At 35.8% G+C, this 25,093-nt stretch overlaps 1 protein-coding gene across 7 annotated transcripts in view; it reads left to right on the plus strand.

Annotated features, from left to right (window-relative positions):
* Positions 1-25,093, plus strand: part of RELCH (RAB11 binding and LisH domain, coiled-coil and HEAT repeat containing) — a 114,136-nt gene that overhangs the window by 74,083 nt on the left and 14,960 nt on the right. For 4 of the 7 annotated variants that reach the window (XM_061400358.1, XM_061400359.1, XM_061400363.1 and 1 more), the window contains 10 exons: positions 861-1,017; positions 1,635-1,758; positions 4,085-4,133; positions 6,180-6,259; positions 9,716-9,822; positions 12,056-12,155; positions 16,306-16,388; positions 17,188-17,251; positions 18,663-18,801; positions 22,565-22,681. In XM_061400358.1, coding sequence (XP_061256342.1) covers positions 861-1,017; positions 1,635-1,758; positions 4,085-4,133; positions 6,180-6,259; positions 9,716-9,822; positions 12,056-12,155; positions 16,306-16,388; positions 17,188-17,251; positions 18,663-18,801; positions 22,565-22,681 — 1,020 coding nt within the window. Of the gene's footprint in view, positions 1-860; positions 1,018-1,634; positions 1,759-4,084; positions 4,134-6,179; positions 6,260-9,715; positions 9,823-12,055; positions 12,156-16,305; positions 16,389-16,900; positions 16,984-17,187; positions 17,252-18,662; positions 18,802-22,564; positions 22,682-25,093 lie in introns of those variants that run through there. The other 3 variants (XM_061400360.1, XM_061400361.1, XM_061400362.1) reach the window with 3 other exon arrangements.

Consider the following 25,093-nt stretch of genomic DNA (forward strand, 5'->3'; position numbering starts at 1 on the left):
CCCTGGTTATAATATTTATAATATTTTTTATTATTATTACATATAGCTTTATCTTACTGGTCACTGCTTTTAACACTTTATATTTACTTAATGTTTATCAAATTATGGAAAACTTTCTAAATAAAGCATTTAATATTGGAGATTAAATACTGAAGAATCCTCTTCAGCACAAGCTTTAATGCATTTTAGGTTATTTTCTGGTATTAAACAACTTTTTCCTGCTGTCAACCTGTTAGTTTCTTACTCCATGAAAGAAATACCTTATAGTTATTATTTATTGACATAAACAGTCTGGTGGATTTACAACTATCTTTTTTTTTAAACCAAATTCAAATCCATATTTTAACTGAGATCTTATTCTGGAGCAAATTTTAAATTAAAATAAATAAAGTTTTGCTTTTTACTGGCAAACTCTTTCAGTTTTCATTTACTAGATATTTAGTCTCATAAAACCTTAATTTTTGAGATTTGTTAAATTTGTTCACATGCAAGAGAAATTTACAGTTGACCCTTAAACAACAGGAGTTTGAGGTGTACACACCCACTTATATATGTACAGTTTTCCGTAGTTAATATCATAGCACTGCCTGGTCCATGGTTGGTTGAATTTGTGGGTGTGACAGAATCTCTGACACAAAGGGCTGACAATAAGTTAGACAGTTTAACCCCTGATTGTGCAGGGATCAGGTACATTTCATTTTTTTTCTAAAAGTAATTTAATGTATTTTAGTTTTATATTTAAAGTCTATAATATGCTAGATAGATACTAGGAGGCAGAACCTTAGTTTTCTTTTGATAAGATAGTTAACTTTCCAAACTGCCATTTTGTACATGATTTATTTTGCTGCTCTTTTTTATAGTGACTAGGTTCCCTCGGCCTATGTCACCTCTTCAAGACGTGTCTACTATTATTGGAAGCCGTGAGCAACTGGCGCTGCTCCTGCAGCTCTATGACTACCAGCTGGAGCATGCGGGCACAACCGGCTGGGAGAGTTTACTGTGGGTTGTCAATCAGCTGTAAGTTACCACGCCCACCCATGTTCATTTGGTACATCTCAGCTACTTGAATGGAAGATAGCTCACTATACTTAGCCTGGGAACTGAGGGACAAAATATAGCAAAATATTTTTTTAAAAATAACAAAACGTAACTTGGCATCATCTGTGGTAACTTTCTTCAGGAGAGAAGAGCTATACCTGTAGATATGTAGCTGCTTATCTGTGGAAATGGTGCGTCTGTTATTGCAGACAAACCTGTCTGCTACCGTATTATCTAAAAGTGATGGTGGATTGTAAACTGCATCCACACTTCTCATTTTTGAGGCTAAAATATATGGTGCCATGTGAGCCAAGCTTTTGTATGACGTGTCGCCTCCATTGACTTGAGTCTTATTAACACCTCACTTAGAACTCTGTCATTAAGTTTCCATGTATTTCATGACAACCTGTTAAAATTTAAGTTTACAGAATATAAAGTTAAGACTTTTTCAAAGGGTCCCAAACAACTCCTTTGCATTCTGATTTTGCTGGCTGTGAAAAGCAGAAGAGCTTGTTCGCTTTGGATGGGCTCGGAAATTGGCGAGGAAGCGGTCGCTTATTTGTGTCCCTGCCTGTTTTCCTTCCTTTCTTGTTCAGGTTGCCACAGCTTATAGAAATCGTTGGCAAAATCAACGTCGCTTCCACTGCCTGTGTCCATGAGTTCTCCAGATTTTTCTGGCGCCTCTGTCGGACATTTGGCAAAATTTTTACAAACACTAAGGTAAAAACTTGTATTTCATATTTTCTTATATGCAAGACATATAAAAATGTAATGTGTTAACTAATGCTGTGGCAGAGTAAGTAAAAGCAGGAGCCCTTCCTTTATTCTAATTATCTTTTAATATCTTAGAAAACTATGATAATAAAAGAAAATTCTGATCTGTAATATTCTTACCTTTATTGATTTTCAAAAAATGATTTAGCCAAAATTTAGTCTGTATCCACATTTCAATATAAGGTCTACTCACTGTGGATGTCTCAGGGCTTTCCAGCATAGAAAGTATCAGCTCGGGGACTCCACTGCATTTCCTTGAATGTGCTTCTTGTACTGAATCTACCACAGATTCAGGAAGCCACCATTTCCTCTATATGCTTTGGTCAAAACTTCAGGTGATTATGGGCTTCCCTGATAGCTCAGTTGGTAAAGAATCCCCCTGCAATGCAGGAGACCCTGGTTCGATTCCTGGGTCGGGAAGATCTGCTGGAGAAGGGATGGGCTACCCACTCCAGTATTCCTGGGCTTCCCTTGTGGCTCAGCTGGCAAAGAATCCGCCTGCAATGCAGCAGATCTGGGTTCGATTCCTGGATTGGGAAGATCCCCTGGAGAAAGGGAAGGCTACCCACTCCAGTATTCTGGCCTGAAGAGTTCCATGGACTGTATAGTCTACGGGGTTGCAAAGAGTCAGACACGACTGCGTGACTTTCACTTTCACTCAGGTGATTATAGAAACAAAGCAACTTAGGTAGAATACTTGCTACAAGATAGGAGCTCCTAAAACAGAATGGACACTTGAGATAAATGCTGCATATTTCAATCACTGTCACATTTGCCTAACCAAGTTATTTTGTTGTTTAAATATTAAAATTGGAAAGTCCTTAACTCCTGCTTTCTTCTTTAATCCTATTAATCCATTTGTCTTCATAACAGATTGTTGAGCCAGTTCTTTAGAGCATTAACAAAACCTTATAAAGATGTAGTTGCTATACGTTGAGACATTTAAAAGGTAAAAATTTTGTGGCACCTCTTTACTAAGCCTATAGTTTTTGAAACATTTGGAGCATAACAGTTTGGTATAGTGGACCGACAGACTTCAGAAAATGGGTTGTGACTCTCTGTGTCCTCGAATAAATCATTTAATGTATCTGTACTTAATCTCTTTATGTGTGAGATGAAATTTAATCCTGTACATCTGATGCTGTAGGTTAATCTTTTCACAGTGGTCTACATCTCAGTTTAAATGGCATTTGCAAATTAATATGCCTGACCTATTGATAGAAGGGCAAAAACCAGAGCTTAATGTTACTGTAGGAGAAAACAAATCATTCATTAATATCTAATTATTAAGTATAATTGGATTTTACTGGGAATCATTATTGGCAAAAACTGACATCTCCAGAAGTAACTGTTATTTATTTTACTTTTTCTTACAAAAGCAATTACGAATTCACTTTAACACTTAAGTGGTTGACTTCAGAGACCTGAAATCTGTGATGTTAAAAATAAAAATTGAAACAAGCATTTTCTCTAACTTAAAATTTTAATGTTAAATTCTGTCTTTCATGTTTAAAATTAAATTTTAAAAAAGTTAAAGACTAATCTAAGCCAATGGATATAACATAATGAGTATGTTACTGAATATCCTAAATGAATGGAATTTCATTTTCATTCCTTTTATACACAACATTTTTTTTCAACAATTTTAATCATATAATATCTGCCTAAATACCCTATCATCAAGTTCAGTTTTGGGAGGTAGTAATTTCAAACACTTAAAGTCACTGGAAATTATTTTAATTTAGTGAAAGAATCTAAACGCCCTTCAGAAAACTTGCTGACCTAAATTGAGTTTTTAAATATTTTATCTCTAAAAAGATGTTGTTTTCAGAAACTTGACACTTCTTTTTTCCTATTGCTTTTAAGAACTGTTATGTTTTTGACTACTTGTATCTTTAAAAATAAGTAGTAGTAGCAACGGAGAAGGCAATGGCACCCCACTCCAGTACTCTTGCCTGGAAAATCCCATGGATGGAAGAGCCTGGTGGGCTGCAGTCCATGGGGTCGCTAGGAGTCAGACATGACTGAGCAACTTTACTTTCACTTTTCACTTTCATGCATTGGAGAAGGAAATGGCAACCCACTCCAGTGTTCTTGTCTGGAGAATCCCAGGGATGGGGGAGCCTGGTGGGCTGCCGTCTATGGGGTCACACAGAGTCGGACACGACTGAAGTGACTTAGCAGCAGTAGCAATGGTAGGAAACATTTTATTTAACCATTGATTGGTCTGTTGAACCTGAGACTTTCTGGATCTTTTCTTTGGGTTGCTTAGGTAAAACCTCAGTTCCAGGAGATTTTAAGGCTGTCTGAAGAAAATATTGGTAAGTCTGTGCATTATAATTTATAAAAACAATTAAATCTCTTTACTCCAGAAAAATACTTTATTCATTATATGCAAATTGTATAAATAAACTAACAAGTACAGTTGAAAAGGAAAATTTATACTATGGAGTTCTTGGGTTTACAGCACTGCTACATCTAATATCCTTTCCGTGGAGTAGTAATAAGATTAATCTCCCTCAGTTTTATTGTGAATATCTACCTTCACTGTAATCAAATTGACCTAAACCTGACCTTCTCAGACTGTGTACTGACTGTGCCCTTGGAGGTTTGAAGTGGTGCAGCTGAAATACTGAAAAGGAAAAAATACAGAGCATGTAATTCATAATTAGTTACTTAGAACTTTTAAAATTAAAACAAGTGTAACTGAACAGAATGTAAGATGAACATTTTTTTAATGAAACATGAGATTTTTATGAAACTACAGGCTTAAATGGGCAGCTCCAGCCCCTCTGTTCGTAGTTTTTACTAACCTGTCTTAAGAAGTCTGGTTATAGCGCCAAGACCTCCTTTATGTTGGGATCTTATGTCCCTGTGTATTTTTCTAATTTCTAGGAATGAATTGTAGAAATATTAAGGACAAGAATGTACAGCCCCTGTGGTTTGTACCTTACCTTGGCTGTTTTGGATGGATAGCTAATTCTTACCTCAGTCTCACCTTAGTGATGTAGGTAATTTTTACCTCAGTCTCACCTTAGTGATATAGCTAATTCTTACCTCAGTCTCACCTTAGTGATTTGATTTGAGTCATCTGGACTCCATTTTTGTCTGTCATCAGAGGTAATTAGAGAGTGAATAAATGATTCCTTTTAAGTTTGAAAATGTCAGTGAGGTTTTTTTGTTTTTTTTTGACAAATGCTTCCTAAAGTTTATATTTAATAGGTTTCTAATGGTTTAATTACTTGGAATTAAAAAATGGTATTATCTGTTTAGTTATTCATTCTAATGATGATAGCTTTCAGAATTATTAGTTAGGAGGTGATTATATACAGTCTGTATGTATGAATTCAACTTAAGCTTATGTTTGTAGCCTCAGATTTACTTCTCAACTACCATAGTCACACTCAGCCAACATCAGCACTCCCCAAAAGATAAAATTACTCTTGCCAGGAGAATAAAGAAACCTCAGATACTAATTGATAGGAAAATAGATTCGTTTTGGGTGAAAATACTTTCAAGACAGTTAAATACATGCTTTCAACTGAGTTCTGTATGTACTACTTTCTGAAAAGAATTTAAAACCATGTAAGAGTAGAAAAAAGTAATTTTTAAAAGTTTGAGTACGTAAAAGCAAATGTGAAGAGCTTCAAATAATGCCTAACATCAGTAAATGAGAGCTCTTGGTGCTATAAATAGCAACTGCCATATCATCTCTGGACATTTTTGTAAAAATCGTCTACACATGCTGCATAAGAAACTCCGATGTGCTAAAGTCGCACAGGGACGTTCAGCTGTGCTTGGGTGCTTTCCTGTCTCCCCAAGCTGTATTTAGCCTCCCTACTCCATGAAAATAGTCAAGGTTCTGTCTGGCTTCTGAAAACCCCTGTGCAGGGCACAGGGAGAGCTCTGGAACTAGGCTAATACTAGAAACTGGGTGGTGTCTCACGTCTAGAAGCAGGTTAAATGCGTATCTAGGTGTCTCCTTTCAGCTGAGTGCCTCTATGCTTTACTGAATACTGCAAATTAAAAGCCTGAAACTTTATAGAACATGCTTGTATGGCCACTTGGGAAAGTGTTAAAGAAAGCTCTGACTTAATGACTGTGCAAATAACAGTATAGCATCTCATTTTGGTCATTAAAGGTTTTCCCATCTATCAAAACTGTGTACGCTAATGGCTCGGAAAAGTATTAAGTTACATTTTCACAACCACCAGTGGATATGTATGTTTTGATCAAAGTATTTTTAAAGTAATGATAACATTTATTTGTAAGCCTTGTAACCAATTGTAATTTAAAATATAATTTGTACTGTGACTTTTTGCTTTAAAGTGTACTCAGATATTTAAAATTATTTTTGTGATTTTTAGATTCCTCAGCAGGAAATGGGGTCCTCACTAAAGCTACTGTCCCCATTTATGCAACAGGAGTCCTCACGTGTTATATTCAGGTAAAGGAAAAATTCTTTGGCTGGAAAATGTAAAAGCACTTTCTATTTAGAAGGATAGCTAATGTTATGTCTTTTAATGTGTTCATAAGTGAAAATAATACCCATAAATAAACAAATTTATTTATTATTCTTATTCAATAAATAATATATAGTAGAAAGCATATTTTGGTAATAGTCTCTTGAGGACCATCTCTGTTAAACAAATAAAATTAGAGATTGTGTGCTTCTTGATATTTTGTTTAAAAGTGTTAGATTAAAAAAAAAAAGATTAAAAAAATAAAAATAAAAAAAAAGTGTTAGATTGTACTTACGTAGCAATTTCTTTGTGTTTCATGATAATTTTTTCATTAATAAACAAAGCACATGTGTTAGGTGAAGCAAACTGCAAAATGCCGTCACATACTGTTTCATCATTTTTAGCCAAGTATTTTGTAATCCCGAAACATGAAGGATTGTTGTAACTCTTTTATTGCTCATGGTCTTTGCTCAGCTGGGCATCTCTTCCGCTGTTCTTGCTGATAGTCGCTGTGTGGCTGCGTTCACCTGGTTGGTTGGTGGGGCTCCTGGCAGGATGACTGAGCTTTAGTCCCCATGGAGCCTTAGGGCCTCTCTCTGTCCGCAGGTCCTGTGCAGCAGCAGAGCCAGACTCATTCTGTGCTAGCTTAGGGCTCCCAAAATTGTAAGAAACAGAATCTTCTAGGCTGCAGCCTAGGCTTTGGAATCAGCACACTGCTACTACTGTATTCTGTTGGTTAAAGCAGTCACAAGTCCAACCCGGATTCAAAAAAAGAGGAGACTCAATGAGAGCTTGACCCAGGAGGTGGGTTCACTGGTGCTCGCCAGTATAGCAGACCACCTCACTCTACTTAGCATTGTTTTAAATAAACACGTTGTGCATTAAGGCATATCAGTTGTTTTTAAGTGTGAGGCAGTCCCACCTGTGAGTTGAAAATATGGACTCAAGGTAAAGCATTTGTAGAAATTATGACACAATAATTCCCATGTAGTATTTCTGACCACTCCCTCCAATTAATCTGAATGTAATCATAGGAAAACAATAAAATAAATCCAAATTAACTTTTAAAAAGGAATTAGAATGGGAAAATCAAAGAGGAAGATCTTTTTCCCCCCAAATTTTCCACAATAATTCCTAACTTTTTTTGCATTTAAATCTAAAAGTATAGCCGTTCATATTTATTGCACTCTTCTTCCAAGACAGATTTGAAGCATCTTATAATATTAAACTGCAGTTCCCCGTATCATAAGATGCCTTGCAGTAGAAGCTCCAGCTCGGTTGGAGGAGCACGGTATTCTTTGCACTTTTCTACCCTAGTTTCTCAGACTACCTCACAATACGGATGCACACAGGATCTCTGTGTTTAGAATATTTTAAGTCATGTAACCTTAACAGATTGCATCCATTGTTCTCCTTAAATTTGTGAGGATTAAGTCCTAGCACATTACCAGGCACAGCAGCATGAATACCCTTTCCTCTTTAATTTTAGAAGCTCTTCCAGCAGAATAACAAACGTGATGTCAGTATTTTCCTCTCTCATTTTTAAGCTTGTGCAGTAAGTATGCTAAGCATGTTGATTTTGACCATAAACAGTATTTTAAGGCATAATAAATATGAAATACATATTTTAAGTTTGATAAAGTATGAAATACAAGGTTTGTCTCATAGTAGTCCCTCAGAATAGATTTATTGAATAAATCAATATAGACATATTTTTTGAGTCACTGTGTGAAATCCAAATATCTAAAGAGATAAGAGCTTTGCTGCTATTTACAAAATGAGAATTGAGTGGCTATCATAGATTGTCAGTGCTTAAGGAAGCACACGCCGGTGTTTTTCTTACTAAACAAAATTTTCTATTAAGGCAAATTAACTGTCCTTGTTGCTTTGATAAACAAAGCCTATTTTGAATCAAGTACCGAAGCAGTATTACTTGTCTTGAAATTTCAAAGTTGAGAAATTGTGTTGTAGTAAATTTTCAAAGCAAAGAATTCATGCTCATTTAGCAGTATATTTTATAGCTGTTACTTCACAGTTAAGTTTTTTCAGATTTACAGTTTATTTTCCAAATTTTATGGATCCTCTGGTACAGTAAGCACTAAAAATGGGTGAGATCTGTGTTCCACCGTAGCTCCAATGGTGGCTTGCCAGCATTTCCGTTCTTCACTGAGCAGACCAGCATATTATAAACTGCCGTGTCCGTCCTTTATTCATGGAGCATTACTTCTGTCAGTCCTCTATTTCTACCTCTCTCTGGATTAACCTGACCATGCAGGAAAGGTTGGATGGCAATCCAGTCTTCCTCATGGATCTAGTGATGGATGTGCCTTTTTAGTCACTCAGTCATGTCCAACCCTTGAGACCCCATGGACTATAGCCTGCCAAGGCTTCTCTGTCTATGGGACTTTTCAGGCAAGAATAATGAAGTGGGCTGCCGTTTCTTTCTCCAGGGGTCTTCCTGACCCAGGGATCGAACCTGCGTCTCCTGCATTGGCAGGTGGATTCTTTACCACTGAGCCACCAGGAAGCATTGATACTGATATATATAGAAGCCATTTATTGTTGACATAATATAGCCCTAAAGATAAAATATTTGACTCTAATTTATTATATATTTATTTCCTGATAGAATGTCAGATTCTTTCCCTTATAGATTCTGGCTAATTTAACATACAGTTATCTTTTTTAACTTTTCTATTGAGCAGACTTGCTTTTTCTAACAAATTTCTTAATAGTGTGCTATGTAAAAAAAGAAAGAAATATTTTCTGATTATTAAAATAATGGTTTGTCAAAGAAAGCTTAAAAGTAAAGGTAATTTTTTTAATCAAAGGTGTGACTATTTTTTTAAGGACACAATGGTCTATATTTCAGCAAGTGTGCGACTTCTCACTACTAATAATTTCTCAGATATCAATTTCTACTCTTAGGAGGATAACTGTTTTAGTGGCTTGTATTTAAGTATTTGGAGCCAAAATTAATGGGAAGTAAAACTGTTAAAATGAATTTTAATTAAAAATATACCTTTTATGTTTCAAACCAGAACTATCTTATCAAACTCTGCAGTGATGCAAGTAATCTATATCTGAGTTGTCCAGTGAGGTAACCATACATGGAGGTTAAACAGCTTGAATTGTAATTAGTGCAACTCAGGAACTGAATCTTTTAGTTTCCTTCTCTTTAGTTTGAGTATAAGTTACCACATGTGGTGAGTGACTACCGTATTGGACAGCTCAGGTCTAAATCGATGAATCAGAATAGTATTTCTCTTCATACCATTGTGATCGTAGACATGCCTAATAAATATCTTTAATTAAAATGTTTCCGAATTAGAATATTTTCCCCTTATTTGATAAAATTTTCTAATTGTAGATAGGAAATGATGGTTTTTAAGTTCTACTTGATTGCTTGGAAATTGATTATCAGTCTTTTTCCTCCATAGGAAGAAGACCGAAAGCTGTTGATTGGATTCTTAGAGGATGTAATGACCTTGCTTTCATTATCTCATGCTCCTCTTGATAGCCTGAAAGCTGCTTTTGTGGAACTGGGGTAAAAATAATAGCTGATAGTTTTTAAAAGCTATAGCAAGTCTTAAAATTGGTTTTATAGAGTACATATTTTTAGTCTAAATAAAGATTACTATACACACCAAACTTCTTGATTTCTTACTTAAGATCTTTTTGTTCTTTTTTTGTATATTTTAATATTTTATAATCAATACATTGTGATAAAAGAATGAGGTAAAGGATACAGATATGTCTTCGTTGAAGCAGCTGGAGGCATAAAATCAAGTACAAATTTGAAGAAAATTCAGTGGCCCCAAATTGGAAAAGGCATCCCAGTGAAAGCCAGACCACTGGGCTCCCCTTCCATTCCGTTTGACTTGCCTGGTTTACCACACAGTTGCACTCATCTCACCAGCAAAGTAATGCTCAAAATTCTCCAAGCCAGGCTTCAACAGGACGTGAACCATGAACTTCCAGATGTTCAAGCTGGATTTAGAAAAGGCAGAGGAACCAGAGATCAGATTGCCAACATCTGCTGGATCATCGAAAAAGCAAGAGAGTTCCAGAAAAACGTCTATTTCTGCTTTATTGACTATGCCAAAGCCTTTGACTGTGTGGATCACAGCAAACTGTGGAAAATTCTGAAAGAGATGGGAATACCAGACCACCTGACCTGCCTCCTGAGAAATCTGTATGCAGGTCAAGAAGCAACAGTTAGAACTGGACATGGAGCAACAGACTGGCTCCAAATCAGGAAAGGAGTACATCAAGGCTGTATATTGTCACCCTGCTTATTTAACTTCCATGCAGAGTACATCATGAGAAACGCTGGGCTGGAAGAAGCACAAGCTGGAATCAAGATTGCCGGGAGAAATATCAATAACCTCAGGTATGCAGATGACACCACCCTTATGGCAGAAAGCAATGAAGAACTAAAGAGCCTCTTGATGAAAGTAAAAGAGGAGAGTGAAAAAGTTGACTTTAAACTCAACAGTCAGAAAACTAAGATCATGGCATCTGGTCCCATCACATCATGGTAAATAGATGGGGAAGCAGTGGAAACAGTGACAGACTATTTTGGGGGGCTCCAAAATCACTGCAGATGGTGACTGTGGCCATGAAATTAAAAGACACTTGCTCCTTGGAAGAAAAGTTATGACCTACCTAGACAGCATATTAAAAAGCAGAGACATCACTTTGCCAACAAAGACCCATCTAGTCAAAGCTATGGTTTTTCTAGTAGTCATGTATGAATGTGAGTTGGACCATAAAGAAAGCTGAGCACCAAAGAATTGATGCTTTTGAACTGTGGTGTTGGAGAAGACTCTTGAGAGTTCCTTGGACAGCAAGGAGATCCAACCAGTCCATCCTAAAGGAAATCAGCCCTGAATATTCATTGGAAGGACTGCCGCTGAAGCTGAAACTCTGGTACTTTGGCCACCTGATGTGAAGAACTTACTCATTTGAAAAGACCCTGATGCTGGGAAAGATTGAGGGCAGGAGGAGAAGGGGACGACAGAGGATAAGATGGTTGGATAGCATCACTGACTTAATGGACATGAGTTTGAGTAAACTCCTGGAGTCGGTGATGGACAGGGAGGCCTGGCGTGCTGCAGTCCATGGGGTCTCAAAGAGTTGGGCATGACTGAGGGACCGAACTGAACTGAACTGAACTCATAATCACATCATCTAGCTGCTTAAGTAGTTTCTTCTCATTCTTTACAAAAAACAGGTTTATGTATTTATTAATAACACTATCCCACATTTAGATAAGTGTCACACCCAACTTAACCCTTCCATATGGTGGTTTGAGTTATCCTTGATTTGGGTTATCCTAACTGATCCTATACCACCCATATGGCATATATAGGACAGTATTGTTTCACCACTGTTTATAGATGTCAGAAATTAAGACTCACAAAGGTTACAACTTACCCATCTGACTCTTAGTCCAGTGTTTCTTCTCATAAGTAGTAAATTTTATTTTACTTTATTTTTTTATAATTTTAACTTTTATGCTATTAAAGAGTTGAAATGTCTATCGTCTTTGCACATGCTTAGAGAAACTTAGTTCCTGAATGTGCTAAAAGTTTGTAGTTGTATAAACTGACTTCCTTTTTTTAAAGAATCTTAGACATAGCCTATTAAACCATAGAAAGTAATTCTATATGTTTTGCCAATATTTTTGTCACTGGTATTCCTCAGAAAGGTAGAGTTTTCAGTACCCCAGTAAGACACTGTGGCTCTCACTTTTAGCGTTGATTTTTCTCTTGCAGTGCAAATCCAGCTTACCATGAGTTACTGTTAACTGTTCTGTGGTATGGTGTTGTCCACACGTCAGCACTCGTGAGGTGTACTGCTGCTAGAATGTTTGAGGTATGTAAACAAGATTTTCAGATCACAGTGATTTTCTTTGGAAGAGGGAGAGGGAATATTTTTTTGAAGGGAGGGAGCTTTTCATACTGCGTTACGTTGATGTATGTTTTGTGGCATTGAATAGTATCTAGTTGTGTCCTGTGGGATGGGGCAGAAATTTAGTTTTGGAATATTTCGGATTGTTTTTTAGCCTTATTGGTTCCTCGAATGTTATTATATTATCATTTCCTCTCCTCAAATTTCTTTTAAATCTTACTTATTTCCGTCCTATGTAAATCTTCTTGGCTATACTTTTCTATTTACTGAGGCAAATGGCTATTAAAACAAACTAAAACAGTAGAGGGCATTTATAAAGTTGTAAAATATAGTTGAACTCATGAGTAAAATATACTTTGATTCAATCGTTGCAATTACGGAAGTATTTATTGATTATTCCTACTTTGTTATTTCCTCGCATATCATATCTGGAATAATAGCATCTCTAGACTTTAACTGCCCGTAGACTTAAAAGAGAGAAGACACTTCATATAATTTAACTAGATTTTCTTAAATTGCCACCTACCCAAGTTTAGTATGAAAATTGAAATACCTATCTTTTTTATCCTTCACAAAGGAAATTGTGTCAGCCTAGTTCATGTATGTATGTTTTTAGAACTAGAATGTGAGCACTAAAGTTGGCTTTGAATGTTTTACTGTTCTTGAGTCTTATCACAGAGCCATCCTGCCTGGGTTCAGCATCTGTCTCTGCCACTTAATGCCGGGTTCAGACTTCTCTGGCCTTGGTTTTCTCATCTATAAAGTGAAGATAATAATAAGTATCCATCTCAAAGGATTTTTTGTTAATATTAAATGAGTTAATACTTATAAAAGCCTTAAGACAGTGTCTGACACATAATTAGAAGAACTTAATAAATGTTAACTATTATTATGATTGTTTTTTAAATCTATGCCATTACTTCACAAGATAATATAATAGTTTAAGAAAAGTATGTTTGTTCAGGCTAAAACTGTCCCTATTGTGTCTGTCATTTTTAAAATATCTTAAAGCATTTATTTTCATAAGAAGAAGGAGAGAATTCATTTCTTCCTACATTTCAGAATTTCTAGATAATTTAAGGTAAATTGCAGTCAAAGGATTAGAGCACTGATAGCTTTTAAAACATATACCATCTAAAACTTTTAACTTTTTGTGGCATCTAAAGAAAATTCCATTCTTATCAGAAGATTGAAAATCCTCTGTCCATGTTATTCCACAGTTATACAAATTTGATCCAAAAAACCAATCACGTGGTCTTTATCAAGACAAATGCCAAGTTAAAAATTTAGTTAGATGCCCATCATAATAAGTTCCTTTTAGGTACAAATAGTTTTTGATTATTCAGTATGCTGAAAAGTTATTACCATGAAAGAAGAAAGTCTTTCTTTAGCCTCCTCTTTCCCCCAAAAGAAAAGAGCATCGTATTTCTTTAATATACTCTTTTCATAGAATTGTATTCTAAGACCATAAGAGCTATTTCTTTGTCTTAAAACATTTATTTCTAATGTGTCTATATATACTGATGAAGCATACCATATAAATGAAAATAGTTTAAAGAAAATGAGGTCTCCTCCCTCTTTACTTGTTTTTGTATTTTTTCCGCCTTATTTCTTACATGTGACTTTTGTCTGGTTTTGGTTTTGGTTTCTATGTCTGCTGTCAGTCCTGGTTGGAAACTATACCTATGCTTTAGCAGTTTTCAATGTTCTCAGGTTGATTATGAATTTCTGAGTCTAATTTGAGAGACATCTCAGTATTTTTTCAAATTCATTTATGATAAAAGTAGTTTTACTGAGCATGCCAGTAAAAGTCATCAGGAAAAATTAAAATTATTTTTGTCAATGAGCCTTATTTTAAACAATATTGTATTAAAAGATTAATTATTTCATAAGATTTCTTTTGATACTAATACATTATAATTTGCAATTATGCTTGCTTCCCCTGCCACCCAAAAATGACTTAATTCAAAATAAAAATGTAAAAAGGGGGGGACTTAAAATTTTTTAAGTTTTTAATGTCAGAACAGAAACTATTGATAAGAAAGTGAGAAATGGAAATATCAGGAACTTGATATTGGATACTTAGTGAAATTGAACACTAAATTTAGCTCTGAGTTTTCAGACAGCAGGACAAAAAGGGGAAATCTAGTCATTGTTAAATAAGAGAAAGTATATTCTTGATGTAACAAGTTAGTATTGAAATTGATTTATAGAAGAGACCCTCTTGTGTGACTTGTAGTGTGACGTGGTGGGTTTCCCAAAAGATGCAGAGAGTTAGTTTCAAATGATTTCTTACATCACTCAGAAGGAAACAAAACAAGTGGTATTAAGACCACAACTCAAAGGAGGCATGGGCTTTTAAGACCAGTGAATGAGTCCATTTTAAGGCTTTTTGGCTGGCACAATATAAACCTTTCAAAATGTACTTTACTGATTCAAATCTAAGCTATTTTGTTTATAAAATGATACAGAAAAGAGAGTTTTATTTAACAGTCCAACTCTTTGTGACCTTGTGGATGGTAGCTTGCCAGACTCTTCTGTCCATGGGATTTCCCAGGCAAGTGTACTAGAGTGGGTTGCCATTCCCTTCTCTAGGGGATTTTCCTGCCCCAGGGATTGAACCCCGGTCTCCTGTATTGCAGGCAGATTCTTTACTATCTGAGCCACCAGGGATGCCCTTTTATTTATAAAATGATACAGAGAAGAAAGTTTTATTTAACAATATTTTAATTTCTTCCCCCTATTTCTTTCTACCTGACATCTGTAATGCTTTTAAAGTAGTAACAAATTCTTTTGTCATTTTATTCCTGTCTAAATTATCCATGGTTCTGTTGAAATAAAAATTATTTCAGAATACTGAAGCAGATTCAAAAGTACCTGTTGGGTTTTTGTTACTAAAGATTCCATGACATCTTCCCTCTTCTTGGAGGACTAGTTCCCTTACAAGGTTAGCATTTAAGATTAATAATTTGTATTTACATTCTGAAATTGAGATTATAGGATTAAGATGTTACCCTTCTCTGTTGAAGCTCATAAAATGCTGTGATTTCTATAAAAACAAAATGCATATAGCTCAATATTGTCCTCTTGTTCTACAATTTAGGGTTGGCTGCTAAAAAATTGTTTTATAATTAGATTATAGAAATAGGTCTAATTGTGGTTATCATATTTTTTTTTAATTTGAGCTTTTAGAGAAATGAGCTATTTGTAAGCATTACCTCCTTGGACCAACCGGAAACATTCTTTAATTTAATGTCTTTTTCTAAATGTATCACGAAGCTTACGTCCTTTGAGTCATCATAATAATTGCACTTGCATTTCCTGAATGCCTGGTCTTTGTCAGACACAGTGTTAAGTGTATTATGTGCAGCTAGTAGTGCGTGATCCCTGGAGGTAGATGACAGTCACCATTTTCAGATGAGAAAACTGAGTTTCAAGGGATGGTGTAATATATGTGAGGCCACATGCCTAATAAGTGGAGAGCTACAGTCTGAACCCAGGTCTGATGCGCACATGAAGTAACTCCTTTGCACTAGGCTGTCTTAGGTCTCTATACCTCAAGAAAGAAAGCTCTGTGATGTGAAAGACTGGGAATTTTTGTATGTGATTTTAAAATTTACGTGCTTTAGAACAGTCAAAAGCAATTTAGTGGTGGCTGCTAGCCGTTTGAGTTTGGTTTAAAAACAGTCCAGTTTGTACCTTGTTGGTCAAAACAAAATTATAGCAGATTTATTTAAAGAATTTAACCATAGAACCCAGTATGTCGTCTTTTTGGCTTCTTTAAAAAAATAATAAGAATAAAGAATAAAGCTTTATTTTAAATTGCCTTTTAATTGAATATGGAAATTGTGTAGACTGTGTGACCAAAAGTACAAATTGCCATTGAATTGGTGACAAGCTGTTTTCGGGGACTGCTAGGCTGTGGAAGCTTTATTTTCCTCCTAAGCGTTCTCTGCCTTTTAAGCACTCCGGTGGTCATATTGGCTCAGCTTCTAATTTTGGTTTTGCTTTTGTGTTTTCTCTTTCTCTTGGTTGTTCCTTTCTTCTTCCCGTGGCATTGTTATTTGTTCTTTCCATGCATCACCTGTGAATACCCCCTGCGCTGACCAATCAGCTGTTGGTGAAGGGGGTGAATGAAACTCTGGTAGCTCAGAGGGTTGTTCCTGCTCTCATAACTCTCTCCAGTGACCCTGAAATGTAAGTGTCGTCCTTGCCTTTTACCTTCAGCATCCCTTTCAAAACGTGCCTGTCAAGAAATAACCATCAGCTTTTAAATTCATTGAAGAGTAGGTTTAACTCTTTAAAATAATAATATGGGATTATGCTTACTTGATTTTAAACTATTATACTACTATTCATGTATGGGTTTTGGGTTTTTTAAGTCTGCCTTCACAGTAAACGTAATGACAAGGCCGTGTATTGAAAGGGGTTATTAGTAGCACTGTTCCTCAGTAAACATCTCCAAAGCTTAACACATGCTGATGGACTATTTCTTCCAAGCCAAGAAGGGATGCTCTGCTAATCTCACTAACATGTTGTTACCAGTAAGTATAGTGGCATGAACCAGAGGCTTAACGTTTTAATGTCTCATGTGGGTGACTAAACCAAGAAAGGCCAGTGAGTCTGCCTGCCCATCCTCAGTCACAGCTAACCCAGTTCTCATTCCAGTTTACCAAACCATTTTTTATTGCATGTTGACTGGTTTACAGCTGACTCTTCGAGGCATGAGTGAAGCGTTAGTTGACAAGCGGGTTGCTCCGGCCCTTGTTACCTTGTCCAGTGATCCTGAATTGTGAGTTCCACAGACTGCGACCTTAAGTTATCCTGTCTGTCTTTTTGAGCATTCTTCTTGGTCTGCTTTTTTTAAATTTAATTTGTCATTGCTAGCGACTAATACAGTATATTTACCTTGTACTTACCTTGATATATTCTTTAATAATAACCAGTTTTTCATCTCAAAGAAAATGTCAGTTTTTTTCTTCTTTTATTCTAACAGCTCTGTCAGGATTGCTACGATTCCAGCCTTTGGCACGATTATGGAAACAGTTATTCAAAGAGAGGTAGGAAATGAGTGAAATTTATTTATCTGTATGTACTGCCGAGGTGATGAAAGCATATGACCATACACATACCCTGGGGTTGGGGGCAGGGAGCATATGCATTCATTTTATTTCTTAGTTAATTATGGGCCGGAGGGATCTCAGTATTTGAAAATATGGTAACCTACCAAAAGTATCTTTTCATATGCTAAGGCAATCTCTAGTCTTTCTTCTCAGTTAGAAACTTCAGTATAAGCCAGCTCTCAGATGTTCTTTTCTAAGCTTGTCTGGATATTGCTTAATAATCAGCAATTGAATAATCCTTCACAGCAGATCTAGTTTCAAAGTCTTCTCTTATTCAGTAGCCTTCTGGATAGTCCGCATAAATTCCCAGTGGTTCGTGCGTGCAGATTTGAAGAGAACAGGTTTCCTCAGTTTCGGCAATGGAGGCTAGAGGTTCCGATGTTCTTGTAACTGTCATTCATGTCAAGCTGCAAGTCATGTCGTAGACTGGTGTCATCTTCTGGCAGTCCACACCACTGTGACAGCCTCTGTCATGCCTGCTTCAGGAGATCACCAAAGTCTTCCTCCCTCAAAGTGTATTTTGATTCAGAAACTTGTGTGATCTAAAGTTTGTTCGGTTCTGTCTGCAGCATTAACTGTTAGACACTTATCAAAATTAGTATCAGAATGTTATTCTCTGTTATGAGATTGGACATGTCCTTGCACAATGAAAAATTCTGTACACTAGAAAATCAATTATTTGTGGACGTATTAGCCACTTAAATGGAAAACAAGATTTTCCATCTCATAGGCGTTTCACACACACACAAAAATTATATATATATAGACTGTTTTGTAAAATTTTTGTCATAGAGATTTTTTTTATAACAAAAAACTAAACAACTTTGTTAGTTGTGGGAAAAAGTGTTCTCTGTTTTTTCACTTACATATATATATATATATATTTTACTGGTGGAGCAAAATAAAAAAATACATCATTCTGCAAAGCTTGCAGTCTTGGCAGAATTTCAACATGTTCTTAAATCCCAAAATAAAAACTTTTAGGGAAATATGAGTAATATATAAGTCACTAATGACTCATTGCTTTCAGAAGGTGAATAAGTGGGTAACTTACACTGTGATCTGTTTTAAGAATTCTGACTTAGACACAAAATCATCATACATTTATGTTTTTCCCTAAATATTACGGGATCTTTCTACAGTTTGTCAGGGAATATTTGTGTTTAAAAAAAAAATGAGTTGGCAAACATAAATATGTAGGATCTTTTCTGAGCTGAAAGACTAAAGAAGTACTTATTTAATTTCAAACTTCAACTCATGTTGATATAAGTCATTTGAATCCAGTTATGCAAACCATGTTTAGTGTGTATCTTTCTCTCAATCTGACTGTATAATATTCAATTTTAAGTTGCTGGAAAGAGTGAAAATGCAGTTGGCTTCTTTCCTGGAAGACCCTCAATATCAAGACCAATATTCTCTGCATACAGAGATCATAAAAACATTTGGTAGAGTTGGGCCTAATGCAGAACCAAGGTTCCGAGATGAGTGTAAGTTGCGTTTTTTTACTCTTTCCTGAATTGACATTAAGAGCAAAACCATCAGTTTCTCTGAGGATGTGTCATATGTTAAAGCCTTTTCTGCACTTTGTCTTTCATGCACTGAAAGCTACCAAGTGAAACAAGTTTTTTATTGGGGATTGATCATTATTGCTGTCACTCAGTGGTTTCTTACACTATGTCCTGTAGACATATGAAACGTAACTCATAAATAATTTCAAGTTATTTTTAGAACAGTTCTTAATAACTTAATTTCAAAATAACTGTATTCCTTATATTTAGAGATTATTATTTAATTCTATTTCTAAGGAAATTTATATGTGTTTTTAGATATGTTATGAAAAATGTACATTTCTTCCACTTAGCATGCCATTCAACAATTTTAAGTCACAGCTTGTCAATCTGCTGAATAATCTGCATAATGATCTGCTAAAGCATTTTTTCCAGTTTCTATAGTGTTACTTCAACAGTGAGCCTCAACCTTTATGACTACAATTTCTGAGTGGTATCAAAGCACCCAATAATTATTATGCCAAAACCATGACAATTATCACTGCTACATCTTAGTCCTTTTATTTTTAGCCATTGACATGCTCTTGAAAGGATCACAGGCTTGGTTTCCTAAGTCAGTTTATAAGAATTATCACCAAAAATATTGTAAGGATTTGGACTGCAGTGTCCAAAAGGGCATGAATACTTATGGAGCTACAAGAACACAGTCAGAGGATTGTTTCTTGATGGGTAATAGTGTTGGTAACGTGAGGAGGAAATAATACTTCACATATTTCACAATTAGTTAACAGAAAAAGGTTTAGTATTTTAGTGAGCAGCAGGGTTAGTTCCTCATAGTAGTAACATTAGATTTACAGATGGCCCTCACAGGAGCTTTGACTAACTTTACTGAGGCTGTAATTGCCCTGAAGCAGGTCTTGGCTATTGAATCAAAGAACAGTCTAAATAGTCAGTGGACCTTTGGTGGGCACCACATTGTTGAGAACACAATCGAACCTTTGTATGTACATTCAAGAGAAAGGTTGACACATTGCATAGAAGAAAGAAATTTTCTTTTCATAATGATCCCAAAATAACAAGGTTTGACTAGAGAAAGGATTGAGAATAGAAGTTTCCAATGCTTGAATAGGTGTAGTAAACCATTATCCCTGAAGCCTTCTACAAGTTAACTGTATATTGATTGACCAGTCTGTTTTAAGACAAAAAACAAAAATTTTTTTCTTCTGTATTTACTACTCAGTCAGTTGATTTCTCTTTTGCTTTAAAACTTCACCCCAAGGAACTTAATGTCTTATATTAATAAGGTGAATGGTAGACAAAGTAGAACCCATATTGACAAGGATGCTATAGTGTTACCTATCTGTATTTATAGACAATTACTGTTAGGAATTAGAGAAAGATCAGAGCATTGCAGGGTAGTAACTGCTGTTTATTGGAGTGATACTTTTTAACTTTTCTGTTTCTTTTCTCCCTCTATTTCTTAGAGAATAGAAGACATCGGTTCACCCAGTGCCCCTTTTTCTTTCCCAAACTCTTAGTTATCACAGGCCCTTTTGGTTTTTATTTTTATCTCGAGGGCCATTTGGTTTTTCCAGTGAGTGAGTGAAGTCGCTCAGTCGTGTCCGACTCTTTGCAACCCTATGGGCTGTAGCCTGCCAGCTCCTCCGTCCGTAGGATTTTCCAGGCAAGAATACTGGAGTGGGTTGCCATTTCCTTCTCCAGAGGCTCTTCCAGACCCAGGGATTGAACTCAGGTGTCCCGCATTGCGGGCAGACTATTTACCGTCTGAACCACCGGGGAATATTTTTCAGACTATGATACAATTTTGTTTTCCACTTTTTTAACTTTATAAGGCTCTCTGAAAATGTTCAGTCATACTTCAGAGATTTTCTAACATGGCAGTTTTACATTTCAAATCAGTTTTGTTTTGTTTTTTAAGTTCCTTATTTTAGATCTCAGCCCGTTTATAAAAAGAGAGGACATGATTCCCTTCATTTTTGCTATTGGATCTACCCCAGAATATATTTTGGAACTTTACTAAAATCTATTTTTTTTAAATTTCCTGTTGATTTATCTTTACTTTGTTTGCAGTTTTGAATCTTTAAGTGAAAGGCTCCAGAAGTGGCCTTATGTTGTGTGTTTCCTATTTTCCTTGCCCACTGAAGGTCATTTGTAGAAATACTCTCATTTCGGTTATTAAATCTTTTAACCATTTATCTCCATCTGAGGGGTTAACAGTTGAGTGAATTAATTGTTACAGATATGGTAACCCAGGACAGTACTTATATAATGAAATGTTGAATTCTGTAATAAATGTCTATCTTCAGAGATTTAGGAAGATCCTACATGATTGCCTTTAACTGTCAGTAGACTAGAATTTAAAGAAACTTGTTTAGGTTTGTTTTCTAGTTAAGCAGTTTTAAGGGGATATTGTGTAGTGTGGTTGTTGAGTTTCTGAGAAAAACATTGAGGAAAGGATTGCTTGAATAAGAAATAACAGAATGAGCAGAATGAATAGAGAGGCCACGCTTTTATAGATAAACAAGTGCAAGGAAGGTAAATTTGGGCAGAAATGAAATAAAGACTCTTTGAGAGACTGTCTCAGAGCCACCATTTTGTTGAGGCCTCAGCATGCCAGTTAATGAATCAAAGTTTCAGTAAATTGATTAGGAATTCAATGAATAGTTGAAGTTTTTGTCTTATGTTTTTAGAACACCTCTTAAGTATGTTGTTACTAATTTTGACAAGTCAAAAAGTCCCCTAAAAATGGCCGTAGTTGTCCTAAGTTTTTGTAGGTTTGTTTTTTTTTTTTTACATTTACTAAGGTAAGCTTAAAGATTGTAATTATAGTGCTGATCTATTGAGAAAGATTTTTCGATAAGGAGATTGTGGCTTTAACATATGCAAATTCAGTGTAAACATGAAAGAAGTCACCTCGACTGTCAGAAGACGCCCTGATGAGCCATGCTCTGAGTCCCCCAACCAAGCAGGGGCTAGAAAGGGACCCTGTGATCAACAACTTGATAATCACTTACCCTGGAGCCATTTCTCCAAGGAACCCTGGTTTTAGTGGGAAATGGTATTTAGAGCTCATGATCTTAGGCAGTAGGGGTGCTCAGCGTTACTGAAGTGGTTATTGTTTCTTGGGCCATCTCTTTTATTTTAGTAGTGTGTTATCTGTATTTTTGAAATTTTACGCTGTTCATTGAGATATCACATACTGAGCCCTTGAGTGACTTGAAAACTCAGCCACCTGTGCTGTTTGACATTGGTCTTTGCTATGAACTTGAGAAACTAAAGCCAGTAATATTTTCATGAAGTAGTGAAATCATTTGATATTGAAAGAGAATAAGTATACTTTTTATCTTTTAATAGCAACATTAATACCTGATTTGTATAAACTTTATAATAATAACACAAGAGGTAGGTTGTTTACATTTATTTATTTGGTTTTCATTTTTCAGATTGGGAAACTGAGTTGCAGTGAAGCTAAATGACCTGTGTGCATCCTCACAATTAGGTCATGATGGCACGCTGTGATCTCTTTCTCCCAAATTCTGGATCACTCTTTATTCTGAAAAAACATGCTTTCTTCCCTAGTAAGAAAAAGCAAGTATAGGATGTGGGTGATCTTTCAAAATCATCCAAAATTAAAATAAAATTTTATAAAATGAAATATTATTTTTCAAATGGATAAAGGACATTTTAGGTTAAAATTAATAATTTCTTTTTCTCTTTTCAGTTGTTATACCGCATCTGCATAAGTTAGCCTTGGTGAACAACTTACAAATTGTGGACTCTAAACGACTGGATATTGCTACCCATCTCTTTGAAGCCTACAGCGCACTTTCCTGTTGTTGTATCCTTGCTTTATTATGTTATCTATATTTAAGGATCAGTTTTGCTGTGAACCTTAGTTGTCAAAGATTGAGAAGTAGAATGTTTTTTTTCAGCTTAAATAAGTAGAGTAGAAGTTTAAAAATTTGAGTTGACTTGCCCCACTCTTCATTCTAGCCATCCCCTAATTTTAAAAGACAACTTTGAGTCTTCTATTTTTATATGTTCTATGGTCTTGAAAACATTGACTAAAATTTTGTCTGTGTTAATCAGCTGTATGACTTAAGCCACAAATGAGCTACAGCTGAGGCTTCTCTGTTTATCAAAAGGAAGCCTTGTCTATGTCCTGGCATTCACTTTTAATTACTGTTTAACCACCTTTATGATCGTATGAATATCTCTTGGAGACATATCACTCATTGAAAAAAAAATACAGGGCCACCCAGGTTAATCATTTGCATTGATAGCAGAACTGGAGGAAAGTTCAGAGATCATCTAACCCATGTCACTCACTACTTTCTATAAATGATTAAACTAAAACTTGAAGACATTAGTGACTTCTGTTTTTTAATAGTTAAAAGCAAAATTGTGACTACAACAACGAACTTTAGCTATCCTGTTAAATGTTCTCTTTACTGTCCAAGACCTAGTAAAATAAAACTAAGAAATAAAAATGAAATAAAACTAAGAAGGAAGTAAAGATAATGATGGGCAGAGCAAACTCCAGCTTTCAGGCTTTCCCATTAAAAGCAGAATAGCCCTAGAAAGGGGAAATAAGAGATTGAAAAGGGGTGAACACTAAACACTTGAATAGGACTGTGAAAGTACGTGCTGCAGAACATAATCAGAGAATTATGGTTAGGACAGGAGAGATGGTGGTAGGAAAATGGAAATGTAGAACCGTGTGTTAAGGAGCTGCTGGTCCTTTTCAAAATGGGAAAGCTTGAAGCTCAATGCATGGTTGAGAGCATTTCATTTTGGGACTCTACTGAAAATTGCCTAGTCATGTGGCTGACATAAGCTACTTTTTTATAATATAGATTATAAAATGGGCAGAGATACCATATTTTGATAATTTTGCCTCAACTAACCATATATTTTCTATAAGTTTAATTCCACTAAAAGCAGAAGTTAACTATCATTCCTAGTTTATCTTGTTGGCATTTTCAACTTAGAGAAGATAGAGGAAGCAAGAAGAGGAAGTGATAATTGTGAATTCTCAAGGAAGGACTCTAGTAATGGAGAAGTGACAGGACCCTTCCAAGAAAGAAATAATGGCATGTCAGAGTGTGGCGTGTCAAAGAAAGAGAACACGGATATGTTCATACCTGTTCCCTAAACTTTGCGAAAGTAGATGTTTACAAACTTCAGTGAAAAGCTACGTGTAATCTTAAATTTTCTTAGAGTTTCACGTGAAATATGCCTCAAGAAAATGAGAAAGTCAGAAAAAGAAAGATCAAACATTTCAGCTCTGTAAACGTAATTTTCCAGGTGGACAAGGCAGTGGTTTCTGAAAGCAGAGGCGTCCGTATGGAAGGGGCATCACTGCATGGTTAGGCGTGCACAGAGCATCGCTGCAGAGGACACACAGGAGAAAGCCTCCACACCAGCACAGGAAGGGGAAGAAGCATCTTAACAGTAGACCCTGTGCGAGCCCTTCTCCACGAGTCAGAACTTGGACTTGAGTGAGCAGGGTGGTTATGGCCACCAAGAAAATCACATTGTCTGTCTATCCTGTATTCCATTGCATTCTGAGCTGATAGAACACATCATCATCTTTTAATAGGTTTGGCAAGGTGTTGTGTCAAGAAATGATGTTTAATATAAAATTTGAAGGAGTCTAGAAATATTTGACTTGGAATGATTTAGGGATAAAAAGATAATTTGAAAATTAGTTTAAAGGTTGTTATGTAGAAAAAAACTTAGGCCCATTTGTGTAAATGCTGACGAGCAGGGAGGCCTGTGATCTGAGAAGAACTTTCTGAGTTATCTAAAAGTACAATGGCCTCTTCTGTGAGACTGAATGTCCTGTCAGAGGCCTTGTGCCATCACTCACGGATGAGGTAGAGGTGGTTTCTAACCTCAGACAGGACTAAATGACCTATAAGTTTCCAACTCCTGAGACACTGTGGGATTTCATGGGGGAGAGGACCAAACAGTGAGTAGGGAGAGAGGAGGCTTTATTCCTCTCTGTCTTGAAAATAACTATATTTTCAAGGCAGTAGTTATATGGATTTTTTTTTTACTTAATAAAGTTTATTGTAATTTGCTTCAGAAAAATCAGTTCATCTTTATAGGGAAGTCATTTACTGGCACTTTTCACTTTAATATTAATATGGTATATTAAATAAGAACTATTTTTAAATGGCTCACAACTATGATAGGTGAGAAAGTGTCATTAAGTAATGTGAATGAACAGGGTGAATTGTTTTCT

This window comes from Bos javanicus, chromosome 24 (genome assembly GCF_032452875.1).
Source record: "Bos javanicus breed banteng chromosome 24, ARS-OSU_banteng_1.0, whole genome shotgun sequence".
Classification (NCBI taxonomy): Eukaryota; Metazoa; Chordata; class Mammalia; order Artiodactyla; family Bovidae; genus Bos; species Bos javanicus.